Raw genomic sequence first — 27,899 nt, 5'->3', positions numbered from 1 at the left:
TCATACACATATAATAAAAATAAATGAATTAAATATTTAAATGGACAGCTTAAAACAACCTATACATAACTAAATCTCTGTTGGTACTATTATTTTCTTTCCGAAACATCCTATCTTAGCTTCCTCATAGATTTTAATCTTTTTCTCCAGTCATTTTCAAGGATAAAGTTGTCCATATATTGACTAATTTATTGAGAAATATGTAATCAGCAGCTTTCTGCACAGACTGAGTAATGCGTCTCAGAAGAAGAAAATGGGTCTAAGTTCTCTGCTTCTACATAGCCTTCCTTGTCTTGAAATTTAGTTCAGTGATGTCACACATTTAGAAGTCACATGACATTTTTCTTTTCTCTTTCTGACTGGATTGTTTTAATGTCTCAGTGTCTCTCTGACTTGCCATCTTTTGCTCCAAATGTAACAATTCCTTGATACCCCTGATCCTTCATCAGGGTTAAATTTATTTTCACCTTGAGCATCTTGAATAAGGATCTCTTGAGCCAACTTGATTTATTCCTTTGCCTTGAGGCACTTTACATAAAGCATTGTTTTGACCTGCCAAAGCTCAATTTTAGAATTTTGCGTTATTTCATTTTTTAGGTTCTTTAATTTTTTTTTTTTTTTGGAGGATGATGAACAAATGAGATAAGCCTGGGCCCTTTACATTACCTTCAGCAATATGATTCATAATGTTTAAACCCGTACATGATTTCTATTGTGATGCTGACTATTGTGATTGCTATGGTTGCTGAGTTCTGATAGGTCTGTGGGTTAATGGAAACACCAAGTTAAGGTAGTATACATTGCAGAGTTCTTTTCTCACCAAATTGGTAGATATTCTTTAAAAGCCAGACTGGTGCACTATGCTTAAAGAAACAAATGATTATATAAATGAAATTATGATGAATTTCTGATGTCTGAGACTTGAATAAATGACAGCTGACTACTGATTGCTACAAATATTCTATTTTAAGACATTGTATCTATGAATAAAGGAGGATACTTATTTCCTCTCTTAGGAATGGTTGTCTTTTATGCTTGAGCTGAGATGTCTGCTTTTGAAGACAACTTTGGAGGGTCTGATAGGACCAGTGGAAGCAGGATGAGCTCAGGGACAGATATGACCCTCAGCTGTCCTGGGTCATGTGCACCAGTGTGACTTTGACAACCTTGATGCTGTAAGCAGTGTTTTGAGAACTTGTTCTAAATTTTGACCCTTACCGCGTTCTTAGGCAAAGGACCTGAGACCCTGTATGCGGGGCAGAAGCTGAATGACAACGAGTGGCACACGGTCCGCGTGGTGCGGAGAGGAAAGAGCCTTAAACTAACTGTGGATGACGATGTGGCTGAGGGTGAGTGCAACTGTGAGCTTCGTCTCTGCTCTCTCTGTCTTCTCTTCCACTCCCTTTTGGAAATGTTCTGTTTTTCTTAGTGGGAATCACAAATCCTGTTCTCCATGGACAAACACAGACAAGACTAAGAAATTACCCTTCCTTTGTACTTTGTAATCATTTTTCTTCAGTATGTATTAGACCATTCACCCATTACTGTACTTATATGCTTATGGGATTATCTCCTTAGGCATAGAGTCTATGTCTTGAGAACAGATGGAATGCTGTACAGATCCCTGTATTATTAATAATTCAAAATCACTGTCCTGATCTTCCATGTCCCAGCTCTTTCCACTAGGCAATGAATCACTTTTTAGTAGAGGATTGTGGACAGTCCAGAAATTCAGAATATTACAGGGGACATAGTAAATACTAAAATGGTAGATGGTAGAAGGTGCTAGACAGGTTTGATTGAATTAGCTGTTCATTTATTTAATTGTTATTCATTGACTACCTATTGTGCACTAAGTACTATTGTGAGCAAAACCGGGCATATAGTGATGCACAAATAGGCCATCCCCTGCAGCATAGAATTTCTCTTTAGGAGGGCAATGTGTAAGGCATGAATCATGAATACGTAAAGGTATACCTAGAATTGTACAACCTTTAAGTATTTCTTGCCGGCTTGTTTTATGTCAGCAATGTGCAAAAATAGAAGATAAAAAGGGAGCACAGAAATGACCCGTTTCCTCAAATACTGAATCGCTTTAGTAGATTAGAAGGGGTTCTGGTATTTGAAAACAGCATAAGAACATACCCTTGGATTCTGATGTAGGTGGGTGGGATTATAATTGTCAGTCAGATGAGAAATTAGAAGTCATGGATGAAGACAGATCTTCAATCAGAATTTGATGGGTAGCTGTCATTGATCTTCTGATGAGACAGTCAGCGACATCAGTGATTATAAGTCTGCAGTCTAGCATGCAGTGTGCTGAATTCACATCCTTATAGAAAAAAAGGTGACACAGGGAGTTACGTGGGATTCTGTTGGTGTCTGATCTGGCCTTGACGTTTGCATTCTGCAGGGTATTGGGAGAGCCACTGGCCATTCCTGAGCCTTGTCAAATAGAGTCAGTGGCCTCAGATGTCTACACAGTGTCTTCTGTGAACAAGGCAGTTAGGGTAGTCAGAAGCTTTGGGCTTAATACAATCATCACCTGTAAATTGCTTTATGCCTTTTGGATAGATATACTAAATCTCCTTTTCTTCATTTCCTAATCTTTAAACTTGAACTTCTGGTATTTCTAAAGCCCTTTCCATCATAAATGTTCTATGAAAGTGGGTCCTAAAATTTAAATTTATATTTATGAGCCTGTGCTTCAGTGTTTCTAGATCCTGTAATTTTTTTTTTGTGTGTGTGTGTGTGTGTGTGTGTGTGTGTGTGTGTGTATGTAGAAAGACAGTCCAGACAGAGGAACTCAGCATATATCCAATCAGCATTAGATGCTGCGTTAGCTGTCTTATGCATATCAATTCCTTTAATCGTCTATAATTCAACATGTTCTTTCAAAATAAATGTTCTTACTGTCATTTTACAGAAGAGGAATGGGGAAGTTCCAGTTGTATAATTAAGCTTCAAATCCACATCTGTGTGATTCCACAGAATGAAGCTGCTCACTGCACTTCCCAATCCGTCAAAAGAAAATGATTTCTCTTCAAGCGTAGGCAAAACATAGTGGAGGTGGTTAGGGTGAAGTGGGGGTCGACTATGACACTCTGTCTCTTTCCTTCTAGAAAAAGAAGGCACACAGAGTCATTCCACCTCTCCAATACACTCCAATTTCACACAGACAGCTCAGTCATGGGAGGTAGTTACTGATCTGCAGGCCTGCAGGGTAACTTAACTGCATGAAATGAATGTAAAACCTGAGGTGCAAAAAAGTATGCTGTTTAGAACTGACTTTCAACCTACATTAATTATTCAAGAACTCCTTATGAGCTGTGGGGGAGACAGGAGGCTGCAGATGCTGTGGTAGTTATTTGCACTTCCTTTACTAATTCCTCTGGATTTGGCTGGGTAAACCCCAGGAGGATGCAATTTACAGCCTGTTTTGAATAGTGGCCACTAGGTGGCACTCTCACCCCAATCTCTTCCAGCAGCGCTTTTCTTTCATGTCCCTTGGAAAACACAGGCCCTAAGAGCTATTAAAGAACTACAGAACTGAGGGTACAGTAATCCCTTTTATAGAACCTTTAGAATAAAGGCAATTATAAATAGTGCTTTCTGCTACCACTAATAATTAAAAGCAGGGCTGAGCCGTGGAATGCCCAAGCCATCCAGTAATTTGATTTGAAATTGAGGATCTTTCACTTCCTACCTCACTGCTGATGGAAAAGAGAAGCCGTAAGGATAGAGAAATTTCAGAGAAGAAAATAGTTATTTTGCTTGTGGGCTATAACCCTGGGTTGTCCTTTTACAGTGGAAAGAGATTTGGGAATTTTAATTTTAGTTCAGAGAAATTATAAAATGAGGCAGTGAAACTAAAATACATGTGGTCCCCAGGTTATTAAGTGGTGTCTTGTTGGCTTGCTTAGTAATCCCTTTCACGCTGTTTAAGGTACCCCCGTGTGCCAAATTTCTAACTAGTTCATAGAAATGATATAAAGAATAGGCCAGGCTCACAGAAAACCAAAGGCAAAGAAAGAAAATTCTCCAACCTGGTGTTTTTCATTTATTATCCTATAATTGTGTTCTTAGAAAAGTATTACGTTCAGTTGACAGTTAATAAGGACTGATGGATTGATTGGGCTGAATTTATGTTCTTTAGAACAAGTTAAAATAATATCTTACTGGGTTATGCTCTCCAGAATAGGGACCTAATGCTCTCAAACCATGCACTCTGGCCAGAATGTCTTGCTGTATCAAAATTCAGCCCTCTTTTCACTACTCTAGTCCAAAGTGATGTCTACCTCCCCCACCTCAGCTGTGAAAAATAAAAGAATTGATTTTTCAACATTTTCCACTAAAAGCTTATTTCTTATACTAATAAAATTTGATAAACAAGAACAAGAAATGGTAGGTCAAAAAAATTGAAAGTTCCTTATCATGAGACTTAGTAGGCGCCTCTAATAAGCTTATGTACATAGCTAATTATCAGTAATTAACTATACACTACTTGCCAAATATATTTGACTTCAGAAACTTTTTAAAATAAAACATTCTCAATTATTTTATTTTTTATTTTATGTGTATGAATGTTCCACCTGCATGTATGTAAGTGTGCTCATGTTATACAAAGGTCACAGAGGCCAGAGAGAATATCAGATCCTTTGAAACTGGAGTTATGAATGGTTGTTAGCCACCATGTGGATACTGAGAATTAAGCTCATGTCTTCTGGAAGAGCAGCCAGTGCTCTTAACCACCAAGTCATCTCTCCAGCCCCTAAAATAAAACATTTTATAACATACACTTTTGAAAAATACTGATACTGGTTTGGAACCAATAAATCTAAAGAAATCCTTAATTGAGACTTTATAAGCCTTCTTAACTTTTTTCCCCGTGATTGAGAGCCATATGGGATCTAGGGGCTTCCTCTCAGTATTTCCTATTGTTTTTTGTTGCTGTTATTATTTGACTAAGCTTTTAGTGTTAGCCAGCAACCACATATGAAAAACCCTGAGCCTCTAGTGAATGTCTCAAGTGTGAGCTCTTCTTCCCATACCTAACTCGTGCTTGCTGAACTTGGCTTCTCCTGTATGCCTTGGGACGCCCAAAAGGCACTAGAGTGGTCTGTGTGTAAAATGAGCTTACTTGTGACATAATTGGACAATGACTAAAACATTTCAAAGGAAGGAAAATAGTGACTGCAGCACAATTTGTAATTCTTATTGACTGAGGCTCTAGGCATTGTTCTAAAGCTTTGTATGTGTTGATACCTATAACCCTGACAAGTTCATACTCATTTCACAAATGGAAACTGGATGTTTAAAATTAAGCGACACACCCAAGGCAACAGTGAGGAATTCACAGAGCTGGAATACAAACCAGGTAGTATAGCCCCAGAGTCTGTGTGCCCATTTGCTATGTGCTGTGGCCTCATGGGAGATTATAGCTCACAGGAGATTTGGCCATAGTCCTCCTAGGTTTATGTTCTTCATCACTCTGAGGAGTGGTCTGTAGACAGCTTGTCACCTGTCAATGAAATATGAAAGTGTACCTGTTATTAGGGGGTAAGGCAACATGGCTGCTTTAGAAAGATGCCCAACCTACTACCCTGAATAAGACTGACTGATATTGTGATACGAAGTCATGAAGCATGGACTCTATCACAGCTTCTGCAGGGCAATTGCCCCAGATCAATTCCACCTACTTCTTTTTCTAGACAATGATATGGAGTATAAGTCCACTTTTATCAAAGATACTGCAGTGTACACATAACTACAAGGGCTGTGGGATATGTGCACCTGAATTCGGTCTGAGGGCCTGCCATTTACCACCTGTTGGAATTGTTGATCAAACTGCTTCACCTCTGAACACTAATTGCCCCTACTCCTAAGGCAGCATAATGATGTCCTGGACAATTTTATAATAGTAGAGACATTTGTTATACTTAGAGAGCTTAGCACAGGGCCTTGCATATGGGAAATAGTCAGTTTGGTTTTTCTTCATCTTTCACTCAAATCACTTATCTTCCCTCTGAAATTTGACAGCAGCTGCCACGAAGTATGCATACATTTGCCAATAAGCAAAAGCAAATGTGCTCCGCACATAAAATATCCAGTATGTAGTTCCCAGTTACTAATGCAGGTTAGATGACACATAGATTTGTTTTGTAATACTTGGTTAGTTTGGTGGAAGTTTCATATGGTAAGCAGATTTTCTCATGCTTTTACCAGTCAGTAGTGTAGCTGTTTTATTTTGTTTGTTGTTGAATCTATATCATAGATGAATGACTTCTTTTAACAAATAGCCCAGCCAATTCCTTTCTAATTTGGGTCCACGTTTCCTGATCTCCTCCTTTTGCAGATTTATACCCTAAAACCATCTGTGATCTTGTGCTACCTTCTTGAATTCCTTTGTTAGTTTCTCTTCTGCTTATCTACTGTCTTGTCCAGCCTCTTTTATCTCAATAAATACCATTAAATATGTATACATATATATACATATATGTGTATATATATGTATATATTTCAGAAAATTGATTTTTCTAGAGAGCAAAATTTCCTCAGTCTTCAGTCCTGAAGATGAACCTACCTAAGAGTTCTCTAAAAGCTCCTCTTTGGATTTGAATTTGTGTCTATGATTCCTTTTGGAGGCCAGAGACCACACTTTGGCTCACAAACGATCACCATTTTCACTGAGCACTTCTCACTGTGGCTTTCTGTGTGGACATTTTGAATCGGTGTGACTGGTGGCATCACTGCTCTGCAGTTCCTCTGATGCCCTGACATGGGCTATGGTCCTTTTCCCATACTCCTCAGACCAGTTCCTCCCTACTCCCAGGCCTGCTGTGAACAGCTGGAGCCAACTTGGGATTGGGTGTTTATTTCAGAGACTTTACTGTTTTATAGTATGTGAATGTAGGCTGTGTGAATTTGAAATTTTATGACCAGTACAATTTTCAACTTTTAATAATTTCATACATTAATTCTTTTTCCTGGTTATTCAATTACTAACAGATTTATGTTGCATTTTATTTTGTTCTGACTATAATTTATGTATTTAATGAACATCATTAGTTTATTTTTGCTTATATTAAATGAATAATTTGACACTAGTTGTCAAAACACCACTAAGAAGCTCATCAAATGTAAGTCTGATTTTTGTGCTCATTTACAACACTGTGTATCAGTTCTCAGATTGCTTCTGAGAGGTTGAAATCTATATTTAACATCCAAGAATATGGATAGTTTTTTCAGACATGGTTGAGTCTCTTAAAGTTAAGTTTTCTAAGAAAATATGTCGTTTTTATTGGTGATGAGTCTAATATTAAAAAAATGGCTTAGATGGACTGGACTTCAGAAATAGAATTGTTCGCATGAATCTAATTCAGGGTTAGGCAGGCCTTCTCCACCAAAGCAAGACTGGCTTCCCTGGCACGGATGCTGATGAGTGGAGTGGACTAGGGATTTCACAAGCTACTGTGCTCTAGCCAGGAGAAATAGGAAGTTTAAAGGGTTGAAAGACCTGAATGCAGGTCCCCTCGCCCTGTAGACTATCCTTAAACTTCTAGACTGTATCACCCTTTTTCTTCTGGAAAGTTCTACAAGTGATGTAAAGGGATTCTAGTCATGCCTTGTCCCCCAAGTTTCTTAAACCGGAGGAAGAAGAAGGCAGGGAGTTTTCCTTGGCAGATAATGTTACCCTTGGTTTAATTATTAACGTTTCCATTTCTGTATTTATTTCCAACACTTCCCACTTATCACCTATGCTCTTACCATGTCTACATAAAAAAGAGTCAATGTCTGTCATTGTCTAACGGGTGGAACTCTCTTGATTGCAAATGCCAGAAACCCAACTCAAAAGAGCTCTCCATATGAGAGGAAATCTCCAGCTATGTAGCTTTCAAGAGTCCAGATTTTCCATGACTGGATGTACCCCCCCCCCCAAATGATGAATGTTTTCTTCTATTTTCTCCAAACCTTTGAGTTTGGTGTTCTTTCAGGTAGATTCAGTGCCCTTTGGTTATTGTGTGTCCTCTAAGAACTGTTAACTTTCTTCTAAAGTCTTTAACGAGACTTGCTTGCAATATGATTTTCGATAGTGTGCCAGCTTAGGTAGTTGCTAACCAGGCATTCTGAAGCATGAGTTTCTAGGTCGGTCAGGTGTGCATTGCTAGATCAGGAGCTTACCCCTCACAGATCAAGCTACACCCCCTACAGCCTGTTTACTCTCACAGTTGCAGAGAGGAATTGGCAGGCGACCTGTGACCCTGAAATCTGTCCTGCTTCCCCTGCTGCCCAAGAATCATAGACACATACTATAAAGTATTCCTTAACTACATAGCATGGGACATTTCCCCATCCCTTTGAAAACTTCAAGAAGGAGAACTCATGTCTCTGGTGTTAACAACTCTCCTGATAAGCATCTTGCTTTTCACAATTCATCTTAACACCTTTCTTTTGAACTTCCATTTTCATACCTAAAATTTGTCTAACAATTGGTCACCTTGGAACTTGTTAGAAATGCAGATTTTCAAGCCTCTCCTTTTACTTACAAACTAAAAGGAGTGAGTATGGGTGATTCAGATGCATAACTATCTTTGAAGGTCACAGTTTTACCCTTCAAATCAAAGTCTATGATTATGTGGATAGAGAGATATCCATAGTATGACCTGATTAGGATCAGCTTTATCCATTCCACACGGTTCAAATGTAATGGGTAGTTTCCAAAAGGAAAAGTAGGTGTTATTACTAGAAAATCATTACCACTTGTTGATATGTAAAATCAACAGATGTTCTACAAAAGAAACATTTTCATAACTACTAGGTCGTAAGTTATTACAGCAAGAAATACTCTCTAACAAATGTCTAACACTTATTGATTTTTATCTTTACAAGGGTCAGGGAGATAAAGACTTTCTTATGATTTGTATTCATAAGCCATTGTTTCTTGAGTGAAGAAAACTAATAAGTATGATCCTTGAACTTGGGTTGCCTGTAAGCTCACATTTTTCTTCCTGTGATACTGCAGTCTAATCAGCCAACTGAGAGCATAAGTCAGGAACATAACTTGTGTTAGTGTTGGTCAGTATTCAGCTTCCTGACTGAGGTCAGATCAGCTGTGTGCTATAAACTATCATGAATATTTTTTTTTCTAGAAAAGAACCCAGAAAACTGAACATTTTATGTTGAAACATGTTTTACCTATAAGATAGAGTGGAATTGCTATGACAAGACAGTGATTTTTCATGATTCTACCTCATTTCTGATTTTCATAGGTACGATGGTGGGGGACCATACCCGCCTGGAGTTCCACAATATCGAAACTGGTATCATGACTGAGAAGCGCTACATCTCTGTTGTCCCCTCCAGTTTCATTGGTCACCTGCAGAGCCTCATGTTTAATGGCTTGCTCTACATTGATTTGTGCAAAAATGGTGACATTGACTACTGTGAGCTGAAGGCTCGTTTTGGACTGAGGAACATCATTGCTGACCCTGTCACATTCAAGACCAAGAGCAGCTACCTGACCCTTGCCACCCTCCAGGCCTATACCTCCATGCATCTCTTCTTCCAGTTCAAGACCACTTCAGCTGATGGCTTCATTCTCTTCAATAGTGGGGATGGCAATGATTTCATTGCAGTTGAGCTCGTCAAGGGGTAAGTAGCAGAGGTCACGTAATTTATGCTGGGTGTCTTTGCTTAAGCCTCCTATAAATTACGGCCATGAACAAAACTGTCCATTTTATTCCCTGACTTCTATTCTTGCTAGTACCTTCACTGATAATAAAGATCCACAAAGTGATTAGGCTAGAAAGGAGAGAACTCCTAGGTGTATTTAATGAGATTTTACAAAGTCATTGCTACCCTGCATTAACTATGAAATGTAGCAAGTCCTTTGAAACTACTGGTGAAAAGCTCCCTCCTATAAGAGATGGCTGTGGCATCTGTTGCATCCATCTTTGGAGCATTACTAATTATAGCCAGCAAATATAGAATAAGGAATGAAATCTAGATACTTTCAACATTACTGTTAGTGGTACAATTCTTAAAATTGATCTTTCTCTCAGATATTCGGTGAACATGTCTTAAAAAGTAGTCAGCTAAGAACAAAGCCAGAAGATGTAGTTTGGTTGGTAGAATGCATATCTATAATGCACAAGGCCCTGGGTTCAATCTCAGCATTGCATACACCAGGTATGATGACACATATCTGTAAATCTAGCACTTGGAAAGTGAAAACAAGAAGACAAGGCGTTCAAGGCTAGCCTCAGCTACATAATGAATTCGAAGCCAATTCGACATAGGACCTTGTTTCAAAACAAACAATAACCAGATCAATAATTGATTGAATTTTACCATTATTTCCCCCCAGTATTTTGGAAGGGTCTAACTGTATGATTTCTTGACTCTAGTTAGTACTATGTAGTACTAAAGAAGTATATTTGGAGCTGGGTATGATCATAGACGCCTACAATTCCAGCACTAGAGAGGATTTGAAAGGAGGATTGTGAATTCCAAGTCAGCTTACATTATAATACAAGACCCTGCCTCACAAAAACAAAACAAACAAACAGATAGACTTTATGGGTCTATGGATATAGAATTTAACCAACGTGTGATGGACTACTTACTGACAATTCTTTTCATTGCTGTGTATGCCAGGACAGTATGGAAGATCTGAAGCCCCTTGCACTGGTTACATTAACACATTTCCATTAACCACTTCAGGAATCTGAAACGATTAGGTATTTCTTGTTCCTCATAGGTACATACACTATGTATTTGACCTTGGAAATGGTCCCAATGTGATCAAAGGCAACAGTGATCGCCCCCTGAATGACAACCAGTGGCACAATGTCGTTATCACTCGGGACAACAGTAACACCCACAGCCTGAAAGTGGATACCAAAGTGGTCACTCAGGTCATTAATGGTGCCAAAAATCTGGATTTGAAAGGTAATCCTTGTAAAAATTGTGTTCTTTAGAGTATAACTCCCAAGAGAAAGGCTGCCTCCACAGGGAAGCTCTGGGTTGGGTGTGCCAGCCATATTTTTGTATATTACCCATATTCCTTTAGAAAAGCATTAGATTATACCACAGTGCAGCTTATCAGCTTCTGTACAGACCTCTCTATGGACGGGGCCTCAAAGAATGCTTCACTTTCTCTGATAACATCAGGAATGTCTCTGTAGGGTCTGAGAGATAGGTGATAAAAGGCTTATGTCAAAATTCAGTTCTTTGCTGCCTGAGTGGCACTGGCAACAATTTCTTAGCCTTGTTCAGTAGTATATATTGATCAAAATGAGGACAATAGCTGCTTCTCTTGTTGTATGTTCTTAGGGTTTTAATGGCCTATCTGTAAAACCCTCAGCATGTTATTGGTAATGAACACACAAAAAGCACTCAAAAAATGTTGTTTTGTTAAAAAATGTTGTAACTCTTTACTTCATATAACAAGACAGAATCCACTTCATAGAATTGATATGGTAATTCAAATTTGTGAGATATTGGATACAAAATGAATGACCTACAAGGAATGTTGGGGTTTTCTTTTGATAACTTAGAGACTTTAATACTTTTTTACGTGACGCTCCCTATGGCTATGTCTTATCTACCAGGAGAGTCTACAGTGCCTTGGCCACATCCTTTCTTGATTCAATTTAATTCACTGTTTGCCTTCCTTTCTAGGTGACCTCTACATGGCTGGCCTGGCCCAAGGCATGTATAGCAACCTTCCAAAGCTTGTAGCTTCCCGAGATGGCTTTCAGGGCTGTCTGGCCTCTGTGGACTTGAACGGACGCTTGCCTGACCTCATCAATGATGCTCTCCATCGGAGTGGGCAGATTGAGCGTGGCTGTGAAGGTACAGCCTCTCTTTAAGCTACAGCCTTGCCACAAGCACCAAGCCTCCTTGCAGCTCTGCCAGTGTCCTTTCCCCAGTTTATCCATCCTTTGTCATTCCTATCTGCCATCCACCATTATGTCCCGAACAGTGTCGTCTTCTCACTGGTTGAATATGTCAGACGTAAGCTACAGCCTTGCCACAAGCACCAAGCCTCCTTGCAGCTCTGCCAGTGCCCTTTCCCCAGTTTATCCATCCTTTGTCATTCCTATCTGCCATCCAACATTATGTCCCGATCAGTGTCGTCTTCTCACTGGTTGAATATGTCAGACATGTGCCACAAGCTCCAGGAGTGTATGTTGGCAGATGTCCTTTTAGGATCACATACTTGCCAGTGAAGCACCTTTCCTGCATTGACATCAGATCACTCCCAGTTTGTGCCTTTGCTCCCACAATGACTGAAAAGGCACCAGAGACTTCTGTTTACATTTTAATAGTGGTAAGCAGAGAGCATGTATGGGTGCCATCATTAACAAAATACTTCATATTTGGTCAAATATTGGAATCTTTATTTAATGCAAATTCATCGGGAGACTGAGAACTGATGTCAGAATGCCTTAATGATGGAAGGGAACTTTCATTTATTGAGTACTTACTAGATCAGGCTTTGCTCGTCAGTCCCCTGATTGGCTGTAGAGCAACATCCTGGGTTCCCATGTTAGAAAAACATAGATAAAGGTCCAGGTGCCATCTGGCACTTCATAACAACTATGATCTATTTTTCTTTCTCTGTTAAATGGGGCAATGATACTTTCAGAGATCATATGACTAAACCAGAATGATTCAAAATGCCTGATACATAGTAGGTACTGGATAAACTTGGGATTATTGTTCATGAATGTTATCTCATGTGAAACATAATAGCGCTGCATGTCTACCCATGTGGCACAACAAGCCATGCTCAGCCTGTGTCTGTAGATGACTCACTGACTTTGGAGATGTTAACAGCATCAAGTCTTTCTGAAGCTGTTGATTAAAAGAAATCTAGTTTTATCTTGTAGAGGGCAGCGGGAAGCACATTCATGGTTCAGTAGTTGTCTTGAATTGGCTGAAAGGTGACTATAGCTAATCGACAGGCAAAGAAGCTGCCTAACTGGTCTCCAAAATCGACTTCTTCTTTCCTTTGGCTGAGCCTTATGGTCCTTTGTGCATTGTGTTATGTTTTATTGTGTTCTTTTTCATTTTCCACATCAAACCTGTTCATTCATCTCCTGTGTTCAACTTCATGGATCACTGTTTTTGAAGCAGCTTCCATCTGAGTTTACTCATCCGTTTAAAGCACGTTTTTGTATAAGCCTCTCTGGCTAACTTGCATTTGAAAAAAAAAGATGTTTCCCTTTGCCTGAGAGTCTGGTTATATGTGTTGTATTAGGGTCAGATGGATTATTCTATGGTCCACTCAATTTTTTTTCTAAATACTGTGTGTGTGTGTGTGTGTGTGTGTGTGTGTGTGTGTGTGTGTCACAAGGTTGGGAATCAGAACACACTTGAAATAGACATTTAGTGTTTTCCTAGAAATGCGAAGTTTCATTCAACTCAAACATTTATTTGGACTTACTGCCCTATTCTTAGCTCTTCAGATATTAAAAGGCAATGTGGGCATAAATGAAGCACTTAGGATTAAAACAAGAATCTTATTTTAGAAGGCTTTGGAATGACAAAAGTTGAACTTGTCCTAGAATGTACCATATCATTAAATTACAAGGTGAAATCACATATTGAAGAATACAAGACAGAACCAGAGAGATGGCTCTGTTGTTAAAAGCAGTCATGTTCTTTCAGAAGACCCAGGTTCAGTTTGTGTTCAAGTTCACCCATGTCAGGTGGCTGACAACCACCTGTAATTCTAGCTCCAGGGAATTCAGTGCCCACTTCTTGCCTTCAAAGGCACTCATGTGCACAAATACATACAAACATACACATAATAAAAATAAAGTCTTTTTTAAAAAAAAACCCCACAAGGTATGTTTCCAAATAGTAAATATTTTTTGTCATGGCATCAGTTACTCAGGTCAAAAAATTAAAAGGGGAATTCACTTCATTTTCAAATTACATGGCCCCATAGAAACATAGTTTAAGGTGCTGCCGAGAAGATGCATTAAAAGGTAAAGAGGATACCATGCAAGTGTGAGGACCAGAGTTAAGGTCCCCAACACACATGAAAATGCTAACTGGATGTGGCAGCTTACCTATAATACTAGAGATCAAGAGGCAGAAGTGAGATCCCTAGAGCAAGCTGCCTGGGCAGACTAGATGAACTGGCAACCTCTGGGTCCAAGTGAGAGACTGTGCCTCAATATGTAAGGTGGAGATTGAGGAAGACACCCTACCTCAACCTCTGACCTTCACATCCACCATGTATGTATAGATACCTTCCCACGCCTGTGCCACACATGAGTACACCTACATATACTCACACATACTACATACATATACATAAAACAAAATGTAGTATAAGTCGCACATGTAGTCTTTAATTCCTAATAGCTACATTTGAAAAAATGTATTAGGAAATTAATTTTGATTTTATATTTTATCTTGGTTAACTCCAAATATTAGCGTTTCAACATGTGTTTGACATAAAATTACCAATGGATATTTTATATTCATTTGATTGTGTTAAGTCTTCAAAACTGATTATGTATATTAGCCTTATAGCTCAATTTAGTTCACATTGTACACATTTAAAGGTTTCTGTTGCCCTGTGTGTATCTGGCTGCTCTGTTGAAGCACAGATCTATAGAATGTGAAACTTGGGGTTTTAAAGAAATAAAACTGTAGTATTGGATTTAAAGGAGGTTTAAACTAACTTTTACAAAATGTAGGGTTGGAAGGGAGGACTAGAACTCACTCAGGAGAGCTTTAGGAAAAACAGTGAGGGCACTCTCAGAAGAAAATTGCCCATCAATTTGGGGGAAATTTTTCAGCCCGCCCTGAAGCTCTGTGTCAGTTCAGTATGATTCACCACATGCATTATGGTGGACTCCAGCCTTTCTCTAAGTACTGTGATTGTTCAAAGCCGGATATTGTGACTTGATGGCTCTCCCTTCTGAATCTATGGCAAAGCCCGTGGGCCTAATCACATGCACTCTATTGCCATGGAGATAATTATGATGGTTGTCCATGGAGCATTAAGACTTCCCTTCTGGGTGGGATGAAGTGGAGGATGAATGCTGAGGGAGGGAAGAAGGTCCTTGTTTATTGTACACAAATGACTTCAATAATTAGCTTAAGTGGCCAGGAAAAATGCCCAAAAAGTGGGTTAAGGCATAAATTACTATCATTGGGGAAGTTTGCAGCATTGTGAATAAGCCCTCATAGAAGATTCTGGGAGTTTTTTTTAAGGCTCTGTGGAAATGACACTGTGGAAGAGTAGGGAGGAAAACGAAGAGCAGCAAACTGTGGAGAAGCTGTAGAAGATGCCATTGTTATTCTGAATCTCTTATACATGGCATGTGACTCTCAAGAGGGCCTTCTGGTAGGAGTGTAGGAAGCACAGGAAAGAAACCGTGAACTTGGTGTCCTCTCCATAGAGAATAGTAAACAGGTTGGGGATGAGATTTCATTACAAAAAACCAAGATCAGGGTCTATTAAAGACGGCTAATGAGTTTCATTCTTATATAGTTAGGCAGACAGTACGATTATTGTATGTTCTTGTCAATGCCATTGGGATTGTAGGTCAAGATTCCTAAGTAGTAAATGTATTATTTTCCCTATGCCTGCCACACAAAAAAGATCTAATAAGAAGTAAAGAGTGATAATTAAAATTTTATTAATATGATATTCTTTGGCTATTTTGTAGCAAAGAATGATCTTGAAGTAGGTTTGGTTTTATGTCTGTGTCTTAAAAATTAAGTGTAGTTTTTAGCCATCTTCTGACTTTGACTTTTATCCTCCTATTTGGGGCAATGGTTTCTTAAAATAATGCCTGACATAATGCTCAGCTGTCCTACATTGAGGTCAACTTTGATGCAGAGACTAAGGTATTTTTTATATAGCAATGCTATTCCACGATTGAGGAGGGTAACCATCTGAGAGAAAACATCACGTGCTTCATTTTAGAAATGGCATGAACCAATAAAAAGGACATTTGATTGGTGCCTTTTTGCCCACAAACATTTGGCTGTATTCTTAACAAACTGAACAGTTTAAAATCATTCATGTACCTCAATAAGTCACCTGGATAGAAATGCCCAGCTCAGATGCCATGTTCCTTAATGGCATTTTCAAGGGGTGCAAGGGGTGGGGCTCCCAAGTGACTCTTCCATCAACTCTTAAATGTTCCAAAGTATTTTTGTGGGCTCTGAATGTGCACACATGTCTTTCAGTCTGGCCACACTCTGCCCTTCTCTCTGGACCGTGCCTTGGGATTGGCTGTTTACGTGTGGAAAGGCTCTCGTTGCCCATTGCTTGTGCTTTGTCAAATTCATTGTTTCCCTACTCCTGCTCTGCTGACTTGGCTCCCAGGCTCCTGCTCTGCCCTGGTCTGTGCATCCCCTCATCTGTGCTGTCTCTGGTGACCTTGTAGAGCATTTCAGTTGTCTGTCTGAGTGATGCTGGTTATGTAGACTGCATTTTCTTTTCTGTATTGTTACCCAGTTGACTCTACTAACTAACCTCTGCTTATTGTTTTCGCTTCTTTTGTTCTTTTGCTAACAAAGTTGCGTTGACCAAAGCTGACCTGCAAGGTAGAGAAGGCTCTTGTTCCCATTACCACTTTGGACTGAAAGATGCCCTGTGTAATCTTTGGTATTGTTGTGTTAGAGGGCTTCTAGCTGTCACACCTCTTAGACAGCAGCCATTGTGGGGAGGGGGCTGAAACCAGTGTTCTTCTGAAAGGGTGACAGAAATCTCACATGCACACATGGAAAATAGCTATACGAAGGAGATCTTGTGGGGGATATGGACATCATTCCATTCTGGAGAGGACCAAAGAGGTTTGACAGCATCCGGTACCATGACTACCCTCCAACACAATACATTCTGGAGATGACTAACACCTCCCCCAGTGTTTGCAATGGAGAACCTGGTGCCTTTCACTTTAGTCTCCAAGCACTTTAAAGAAGAAGATAAAAGGCAACTTGAGACTTTAATTTATTACATTCCAGGTTAGGAAGGACTTTTTCTAGAGCAGGACATTTAAGTGCTTATGAATGACCATATCATTTTCTCTCATCTCATTTTTAAGGAATGTTTTTAGGCATATGGGAGATATTAACATCATTAAAATGCTGCAGAGATTTATATTTCCTATTGGGGACTTTGGTTGAGCACTCTAATTTCCTATTTTGTGATCTAAGGAAAGAAAGTACTCTTGGGGAAGCAGAGAATTGTCGGTTTTATCCTGAATACCCTACACAACGCCTGACCGTGAGATGTCAATGAACATTGTGGCAGAGGCTGATGCTTCTGCCATTCAAAGTGACACCGTGCAAAGTCAGTAATGGCCCATCGTCCTGGCAGGTCAGACTGCTTTGACTCAGAATAGCAAGGGAGGAACAGTACATTTTAGATGTCTTGTGGCTGATCCGTGGGCAGGGCACAGAGCCTCAGATTGTCACTGCAGAATCTGCAATCAGCCCAAATTGTTAGAAGTGGTGAAGGCAAAAGTAGTTTTAAAAAGGGATGTTTTATCCTAGAGACCATTTACTTTGCTGTCACCTCCTTGTGATTTGCCTTGTGGGTAACCAGTACTAGTATCTACCTATCAGGAGGATATCATCAACTAATAAGACCCCTGACTGGTCATTTGATTGTGTGCAATTCTTTTAGCTTCATTCTTGACAGATTCAAATACATTCTGGTATATATTACAATTAATGAAAGAAAATAACATGCACTGCTTTAATACTTTGAATTGTAAGCATGCTTTCAATACCATTAATTTTTAGAGCATGTAGCCCTCTTTGATAATATTGTTTAAGGCATTATGCTCAATTTTCAAAAAAGAGTCAATTACATATTATTCTGTAAACAGAAGGGAAGCAGGAGAAAGAGGATTCAATCTATTATGTGAGTTGAAAGTTGTTAAACCTCTTTTGGACCAGAATTAATAGATAAAATGGGAAAACTATACATTCCCCTCAATTTTACTGTCTTTCAGCAGAATAGCTACATGGATTTTGAATTTCCAAGCCCCAGCACAGGATTTCCCATTTGCCACATCTGGTAAAATAACCATAAAGTACCCATATGCATTATGTACTTTTCTCATTACTGTGACAAAAGCAACTTAAGGAAATAATTTTTTTTTTTTTTGGTTTGTGGTTTAAGATGTGACAGTTCATCATGGCAGGGAAGGCATGGAAGCAGGTTCCTGAAGAGACTGGTCTCATTCCATCTCCACAGTCAGGAAGCAGAAAGTGGACACACTTGGGCCCTATCTATTAAGCCTTAATAAGGCTTACTACCTGTTGCCAACTTCCTCCCTACAATGATGGTCCATTTCCTAAAGGTTCTCCAACCTTCCTAAACAGTGCCACCAACTGGGACCAAGTGTTAAACACCTGAACCTATGGGTTGACATTTTATATTCAAACCACAACACCATCCAAAGGAAAAATAGCTTTTAGCAATTCTGTAAAGAAGTGGTTGTTCTCTACAGTTGTTACAAATTATGCATATTGGGGGGGAAACACATCATGTTTTCTTAATTTTCCCTTTGATAGCATAGACAATAGTATGAGTTTAAATTACTACTGTGTTGCCACAAACATTTTTTCATTCTTATAATGACTTGAGAGTCTCTCTATTTGTCTCAGGAGGTGTTCTTTGTAATTATTTTGGATCATCTTACTCTTTCCCCTGTGTTATGGCAAATTAGCTGTGTGATGTAAATACTTTCAGTTTTAATTTTCCTGACATGGGTGTGTAGACTATTACTCATGAGCTGGCATGTTCAGATGTAACCTATGAGCATATATGGTGTTAATTACCATTAAGTGCAAAGGGCAGCAGAGCCTGTGACAAAGAGATGAGGCAGTCTACAATGCAGAGGGAAAGGGGCTCAGAAGGAACTATAAGAATGTGGTATGGAAAGTGGCATATTTAGTCTGAATTGGTCAATAGATTGAGTCCTCTTGCTAGAAAATTGTGTTTCACTTATCTACTTTATTTATTTATTTATTTATTTATTTATTTATCTATTTATTTATTTATTTCCTTCCTTAGTGATCATGATGCTTGTTCTAACAGAAGGAGTGTGTCAGCTAGTCTTGTGTACCATGTACTTAGCTGGGTGCTGGGAGTACAGATGATGATGTCTTTTGACATCAGAGAAGCTAGAACATCATCCAATAATTACATTTCAAAATGAAAAATACTCTCCTGGAGATATGCATTTTACCATGTGAGCTTGGCTAGACTGTGGTTAAGGTGGACAAGGTGAATGTTCAGGGATAGTTTCTCAGTCAAAATTTTAACTGAGTCTAAATGACAGGTATGTTTCAGATGAATGTGTGGAGAAAGCTCATTAAGACCTTGACTGGTTTGGAGAACTACAGGAAGTTCAGCTGCCCTGAAGTAATATGCATGTGAGGATGTCACAGATAAAGCTGGGGCAGGCAATGGAAACAGAATGGCAGAGTTGCCATGTAAGGACTTATCCTGAGGATGATAGGGGTGGGATGGAGATTTGGGTCAGCATTTGTAAACATCTAACTGCTTCCCAGGATGGAAAATGATTGAGAAGAATAGGGACTAAAAGAAGAGGTCAGGATATTCAAAGGAACAGGTGATGCTACTCCACCTGGCCCAGGAGGGAAATGTTTCCGCCCAGAAGACACCCTGGGCATCTAGAATAGGAGTGAGTTCTTCCTCCTGCTTGTTCCACTTTCCCATGCTATGCTATTTTTTTGACAAAAGGTATCAAGGAATAGCTTTATTGATTGTCTTGGTACCAGGCCAGGCTCTCTGTGGGCATGAGATGGGGTTCCGGGAGCTGTCCATGGTCCTGGCAGAGCAATGGAAGCTGTCAGATCAAGAGACTTTGTCTTTGTATCCTGAAGCCTTGGATAGAATGATCATTTCTGTGGAACACATGGAAGTCATTTTATGATTTCTTCTGGTTTTTAATGGCACTGTTACTGGAGATGAAGTATCTCTGTAAAACCTTGTCTATGCAAGAAAGGAGCTATAGAACCACAAAAGAAATACAAGCCTCCCCTGGTGGGGGAGAGGCAGATGACATCACTACAAGGAATAAAATGATGGTGTTTTATTCAGCCAGACAACTAATCAGAATAACTTCCTCCTTTTCACTATAACTCTTTTTGGCAGGTCTTATTTTTAGAATTGAGTGTCTTCTTTTCTAGAAATATATGTTTTCTTTGTGCCAGGATGGTGGGCAGGAAGGGAAGGACCTCAGGATTGAGTAGATGTCAGGAAGGGGCTTTATGTTGGCTTTTTTAAGAAAGTTAATATATTGGGTCTAAATGTCTTGAAAATCAGAATATTCTACTAAAGCACTTTTATTACTTAATCTAAATTTTTTTAACTTTATTTGTGTGTGTGCATGCACACACATATGTATGTGCATATGCATGCACCATGGCGCCTCTGTGGAGATCAGGGGACAGCTTTGAGGGGTTAGTTATTTATCTCCACCATATGGGTCCCAGGGATCAAACTCAGGCACCAGACTTCTCCATGAGTACCTTCCACTGAGCCATCTCACCAGCCCTCTATTAAGGCATTTTCAGAGGAGAATTGTAATTTGCCTTCAGTTTGTAGAGGACATTTTAATTCTCCAATTTTCTTTATTATGTGGAATACAGTTAGGTCACCTCATTTTATTCAAAACTAAGGGCTGAATCACAGCCTCCATTGTATTTTATGTACTAAAATGTAGCAGTTGACTTAATAGAAATAAATTCTTCAAGAATAGTTTGCCTTGTGGGAAATAATAAGAGGGACAGAAATTAAACTGAACATACCATCCTGGTTCTCACTTTATCCCTCAATGATATATGAGTGGCTTTAACACCAAGAGAACTGTGGCAGTATGATCTGATACCTACCTTAATGTGCCTGGTTCTGTATATCTCAGCAGTTATATGCCCAGCATAAATAGAAAAAAAACCCCAATATTATTTTTCACAAGAACTGATAATGTCATGTATTGGGAATGGACTTGGTACAGAGGAATGCTATAGGCTTGAAAATTATATCCCTGTTATGGCCATGATTTTACACAGAAGATACTATTTTCCCATTTCATGGATGGTTTTATGTGCTTTGCATACCTTATCTCATCTAATCCTCGGCACACAAGGTAGAAGCAGTTTATATCTGCAATAAAAAAAAAAAACTGAGTTCAGATCACTGGCCAATTTTACATTAATAGTAGATGCTAACATTGGATTTTAAAGGCCATATTTCTTTTCTTACTGTGTCACATGATGCGACTTTGTATTTGCCTATAAAAGTAGACGTAGTCCTCAGAGGGCAGAGAGTAGCTGAGCAGCTTCGTGGTGGGTAGTTTCCATGTTAATACTACTTCCATAGTTTCTAGATGATATCTGCATGATGCTCATTAAGGTATTTTCAGCTATATTATTTGTGTTAGGCCTGTGCTTTGAAATCCCCCCTCACTTTTTAAACTTTCATCCTGTTGTTCCCACATCACTACACCAGTGATGAAAAAAGAAAAAAGGAAAAGCTGTTAATGAGGCTTTGTTTGTATTTTCTAAAATTGCATTGACTTGTGAGGATTAGTTTTTGATTTTAAAATGAGGAGTGAGTGATCTCATTATTGGATATCTGTGGCCCAACCACCCCTAGACTAGGATGACCAAGCAAGAAGGATTATGATAACAGCCATCCTGTCTCCCTTACACCTACCCTAACAGGGGTGGTCATGGACTCCTGTCCCTTCACTTTTATAGTATGTCTCATATAATCATAGGATTTGATTTATGAACCATTGGGGGCTGTGGTTCTAACACAGAGAGTCTAAGGAATTCTGCAAGCCAGTTGCCTTGATGGAACATGCCGTAGCTTAGAAGGGACAGTGTTGAGAGTTTTATACTCTACTAAAATCACACATAAAGAAAATGAGTTTGCCTTGAGAGATGGGTTATTGAATACAGACCACAGATCAAAGGCTATTGGGGAGAAAACCTTTATGAGGCCATCTTAGTTTCAACCAGTTCTCACGCCCAAATTGCAATATTGGATAAAAGTGTTGGAATGATTAAAGAGTGTTGAGGTGTTACTGAAACTGCCAGTAAGTCCCATCACTCATCATACTGATGATATCACTTTCCGAGCTGCCAATTGAGAAGTGATGAGCAACTGAGCATCTTTGGTTAGAGAGGTTTTGGTGCCATTGATAAGACTTAACTTTTACCTTCAAGGAAAAACTGGTGATGGTTTAGATATATTTATCAACTTTAAATTGGGACTTTGAGGCATATGTTTGATTAAGTCCTTCTTAACCAAACCATAGGAGAGAAAAAATGCACTCTAATACCAGGGCCCTGGTATTAGATTAGAAGCTAAATTGGGTGGCATGTCCTGCAGAGGAGGATTTGGGAAGTATCAGGGATGAAATAATAGTATGGAACAGTTTTTTTTTTCCAAAATATTTTATGGTTTCTTTCTTATGTGTAAAAGTGTATTGCCTGCATGTGTGTCAGGGCGCCTGTGTCATGCAAGTCCCATGGAGGTCAGAAGAAGATATCAGATCCCCTGGAACTGGAGCCACATACAGTTGTTAGCTGCTGTGTGGGTGCTGGGAATTGAACCTGGGTCTCCTGTAAGAGCAGCCAGTGTTCTTAACTGCTGAGCCATCTCTCCAGCCCTATGTGGAACAGTTCTTAAAAAGAAAAATATTCTAGAACAAGAATGATGAGAGTCTGTAGCAATCCTCAGATTATCATGTGAGGAAATAATAAAGACAACATACAACTTTGTTTTCCAGTGGAGTAAAGGAAGTGCTAGAAGCTAGACACCAAAATAGTAACAATTTTTTTGGTCAACTTATTTAATGTTTTCAGGCACATTTCGACTGCCTCTTGACTTTTCTCCTACTATACAAACAGAAGTCACCATCTATTGAAAAAGGAAACATGACTCTGTTTGTGAGCCTTGATCACACACCAAAGGCAAAAGCAGGTTTCATGGTCTCTGTAGAGGGGCATCCTGAGGCTTTAGTGTGGTCTTAAGCTATTAATAGTCAAAATGATGATGAGAGGAAAGATCTTGTTATCATGAGATACCAAGTATTTGTGCTTTCTTTGAAAGACTGGAATTTTAGGATGATTTTGAAGCATGTTTTAGAAAAAAAATTATTATTTAGGTCTTATGCTACATGTTATGTTTATAAATTCATAAATTTGTTATATGTTTTTGTTCACATAATTAGATAAAACTAGATCTTTTGTTTATTTGTAATTGAATTTTGAAATAAAATGACATTGGAAAATTTCCCTTGTAGGGCCAGGGAGGTAGTTCTGTAAGAGCAGTTGGTGTGCAAGTAGGAGCACTTGAGTTCAAATCCCAGAACCCACATTAAAAGAGAGCTGGCTGTGGTCACTCATGCACAGCTGTACCCCAGCATTGTGGCTGTGGAGGAAGGAGGATCACTGGGGCTTGCTGACCAACAGTCTAGCTCCATGTTCAGTGAGAGACCCTATCTCAGGGGAAAACGGTGAAATGTGATGTCCACCTCTGGCGTCCCCCATGCACAAGCATGCACATTTCATACACACACAGCCACATACATCACACTCACATACATACACACATACATACATCCATACATACACAGAGTCATATGCATAGGCACATACATACACAAATGGTAAAAGAGAAATTTTCCCTTGTAAAAATAATTTTCTCATGTTAAAAAGCCCCTCAAAATTCTTGTCTTACAATATCATTCTCTGGTTGTGATTCAGAAGAACTGGTTTAAAGCACTTGTGTTAAGCCAAACTCTCCATCTCTTTGGCTTACACACACCCACAAAAGGTTAAGTTCATGGGCATTGGAATTAGCAGGCTTGGGGTTGGAATACCAGCTAACTGCTTACTCTTTGTGGGATTGTGGAGGACATTCCTTTCCTGTGCCTCATTTTACCTTTCTTAAATCCTTGTCTTCTAACTCAACCAATAGCTACTTACTTAATTTTGAAGTTTTCTCTTTCTCCCATGCAAAATCAATCTTGTTTATCTAAGTAGTGAATTATTTTTCAATATTTTATTATTTTTAAATTTTATGTGTATAAAATTAAGAGTCATATTGCCTGCATGTCTGTAAGTGCACCTGTGTCAGTGCAATGCCTGTGGAGGTCAGAAGAAGGTGTCAGATTTCCCTGGAACTGAAGTTTTGGATGGTGGTTAGCTACCATGCGGGTGCTAAGAATTTGAACCTGGGTCCTCTGCAAGAGCAACCAGTGCTCTTAACTTCTAATCCATCTCTCCAGCCCCTAATTATTGAATTATTTTTAATTATAGTTGCCTCATCATGTGCTTTTGAAATTTAACTGCATTACTAACTTAAAAGAACTTAATGCAGTGTATGATATATAACATATGCTATGTAATTAATAGCCAATGTTATATTTTCTTTCTCATTTAGACAAGATAAAGATTTAACACACAGCAATGATACACAGTGGAAAACATTTTTGAAATCCCCTCTCCTTAACCCACATGACACATCTCTTTAATTTGTTTTCCCTTTTCTGGAGTCATTACAATTTATGTGGAAGAAATATTGAATAGAAAATATATTCCCATTGACTATACAGTCATAAAATATGTTCTGTTCATAACTGTAATTAAAATTATCTTCTGGAAAGTCCTCTACACTCTAACCCAAATTCTCATTCATCACAGTTATTAGTCACTGAACCTGGGCATGGGGACACGAGGGACTCTTTACTCAGTATGTGGTGAAACTGAATGTACATGATTGTTAAATTAGAAGAGGAAACATGGTTAAGTATATACATTTTTTAAATGCTGGGCCTCAAACCAAAGATAGCTTACATGAGCTGTTATTGGTAAATTCTAGGAATAAATTGTTAGTTAGGAAAAAACACTTTAAGCACTGAAGGAATGATACCTTTTTCCTGTCCTTTCTCTCTCCCTTCTCCCTTAACCTCTCTCCTGCACAATTTCCCTTTCCTTCCCTCTGCATTTTAACTTTGGCCCTTCTTAGTAAGTCTTGCATCCTCCGGGTGCCCTTGCACGATGCTTGATGTATTTTTTTAGCAACTTTACACCCAAATTTTGAGGTAAGATAACTTTTTCATCCACTGTCCTCCTCCCTCCCTTCCTTCCTTCCTTTCTTCCTTGTTCCTTTCTCCCTTCCTTCATTCCTTTCTTCCATCATTCTTTCCTTCTTTTCATTCTTTATTCATTGGATCATTCATTCATTCATTCATTCACTAATGATCTATGAGTCCTTACTCTACCAAATGCTGTTATAAACAAGTGGTGTAAAGTTGAACAAGACAGGACTTCAGCCTTCAAGGAACTCCATTCAGTTATCATATAATAATCAGTAAAGAAATTAATTATACTTTCATAAAACAGACAGACACATTGATTAACGGAACAGGATAGAAAGCTGAGAAATAAACCTGTGATTTTGTATCAATTGAGTTTCAACAGAAGCACTTTGAACTATGAAGAACTGTCTTTCCAATAGTGTCAAGGAAACCTGATATGCACAAGAATAAAACTATCTCATCTAACACCATCGACAAAAATCAACCAAAAAAAATGGCCTAAAACCACTAGGAGAAAACATAAGGAAAACGTTATCTAACATTTATCTGGGTAGAGGTTTCTTGGATGATACTCAAAATGCAGAGAGTAAAAGCAAAACTATAAGCAAATGGGATCATGCCAAACTAAAATGGTTCTGCACAGCAACTGAACGATCGCCAGGCATTAGAAGCAAATGTTTGCAAAGTCAATATTCGATAAAGGGTAAATCTCCTAATACAAAAGGAACTCAATCAATTCAGAAGGTAGTAAACAAGTAACCTGATTAAAAATGGGCAAATGACTTAAATGGTTCTCAAAAGAAAATATACAGATGGTTATCAGGTATATTAAAAAAAAACCCTTTCATTAACTCTAACCATTGAAGAAACACAAATTAAACCACAATGGTATATTAACTCATCCCTGTTAGAATGATTAAGATTGGGAAGATAAAGATAATAATTTGACAAAAGAGTGGAGAAAAGGGAATCCTTAAATGCTGTTGTTGGGAATGTAAATCAATACAGTAATTACAGAAAATAGTATGGAAGTTCTTCAGAAAACTGAAAATAGAATTAGCATATGATTTGACAACCCTACTTCTGGGCTTATATCCAAAGGAATTAAAATCAGTATGGCAGAGAGATGTCTCCATTCCCACGTTCACTGTAGCATTATGCACAATAGCTAAGAAATGGAAGTGACCTCTGTGTTTATTCATCAGATGAGTAGATAAGGAAAATATGACTCATGTGCAATGGAATACTATTTACTATTTAAATTAAAGTGAGAAACTAGGATAGGGAGATAGCTCCATTGTGAAGTCTTTGCTGTGCAAGCACAAGAACCTAGGTTCAAATGCCAGAACCCACATAAAAAAGCTGGGCATTATGACATGCCCTTTTATTCCCAGCACTACCCCTAATCCCAGGCAGATTCCTGGGGCTTGTTGGTTGTCCAGCCTTTTCTTATCAGTATAAGACTTGGTCTCAACAAACAAGGTGGATGGCATCCTGGGAACAATACCTGAGGTTGACCTCAGACTTCTACACACGTACACCCATGTGCACTCACACACACACACACACACACACACACACACACACACACACACACACACATAAATGAAAAAGAAACAAAGACAAGAGACTACATTTATTATAATAGTAATGAAACTGGAGGTGATTATGCCAATGAAGTTTGCAAGACACAGAAAGGAAAATCCATTATCTCATTTCTGTGGACGTTAAAGAATTGAACTTGTATGGGCAGAGTAGAATATTGGACACAGAGGCTTGGAGAGGAGTTAGATGTGGGTGATGGAGTTGCTGATCCAAGGGTACAAAGTGTCAGTTAGATAAGAGGCCTTACAGTTGGTGATTTATTACATAGATCGTTGATCATAATACATTTCAGTGTGCTGCATCCTTTAAAAATTGTTAAAAGAGTATATTTCAGGTGATTTTTTAACCATAAAAGAAGTGATCAGTGTGTGAAGTGATGGGTTTGTTAGCCTGAGTTTAATAATTCCACATTGTAGACATATATCAAAGTACCACATTGCTGTCATAACTATCTGCAATAATTACTTGTCCATTAGCAGAAAGAACTCAATAAACAATTTAATTACAGGTTACATAATTGTTATAAGTGAACAGGAAGACCCTATAAATATAATGCTGGTGGGGATTTCCTTTAGTAGGGTGGTTGGGAAAGCTCTTTTTGAGCTGAAACTTGAAAAAAAATTAGCCAGTCATTTAAGAATCTGGATGAAGGATATTTCATACTATGGCTTCAGGAGGGACATAAGAACTTGTAGACAGGGATGGAGTACAGAGCAGTGGACCTGGAATATGAGCAAAATAGGGACACTTGGAAGGGGCTGTTACAATTCAGATTCCTAACCCAGCTTCCAGACAATAGAGCTAGGTGGGGCCTGAAAATGGATTTTCTCAGGAACTTCTAGAGATGCACATGCTGTGGGTGTGGGGGCAGTAGTCTGAGCAATACTGTATCTGAGAGGTACACAGAGGAGGAAAGGAGGTTGTGCGATGTGTGAAAGTGGTAGGAAGTGATACTGGAGTGGGAGTTAGGAGCCTTAGGTTCACAACCTTGAAAAGGTTGGTACTAGACTGATGAGAAGTCACGGAACATTTGATTGGATGGTTCCAGTACAGTCAGTCTTGACAGTACCTGATTCTTCATGGTGTTTACCCCTTAAGGTATGAGGAACAACTTAGAGGAATTTCAAAATAGTCTATAATTCCTTCTGTACTTGATTCCTG

General features: G+C 38.9%; 1 protein-coding gene across 9 annotated transcripts in view; it reads left to right on the top strand.

The window, feature by feature from the left end:
* The window catches only part of Nrxn3 (neurexin 3), a 1,763,451-nt gene that overhangs the window by 842,973 nt on the left and 892,579 nt on the right, over positions 1-27,899 (top strand). For 8 of the 9 annotated variants that reach the window (XR_003850606.1, XR_003850607.1, XR_003850608.1 and 5 more), the window contains 4 exons: positions 1,230-1,349; positions 9,270-9,651; positions 10,760-10,950; positions 11,683-11,856. Coding sequence is in view for 5 of the 9 variants with exons in the window: in XM_008839710.2 (XP_008837932.1) it covers positions 1,230-1,349; positions 9,270-9,651; positions 10,760-10,950; positions 11,683-11,856 (867 nt within the window). In the remaining 4 variants the exon portion in view is untranslated. Of the gene's footprint in view, positions 1-1,229; positions 1,350-9,269; positions 9,652-10,759; positions 10,951-11,682; positions 11,857-16,557; positions 16,585-27,899 lie in introns of all 9 variants that reach the window. The other variant, XM_017799828.2, reaches the window with a different exon arrangement.

Source organism: Nannospalax galili, unplaced genomic scaffold (assembly GCF_000622305.1).
Source record: "Nannospalax galili isolate Female #2095 unplaced genomic scaffold, S.galili_v1.0 scaffold330, whole genome shotgun sequence".
Taxonomy (NCBI): domain Eukaryota; kingdom Metazoa; phylum Chordata; class Mammalia; order Rodentia; family Spalacidae; genus Nannospalax; species Nannospalax galili.
This window is presented reverse-complemented; position numbering and strand designations above follow the sequence as displayed.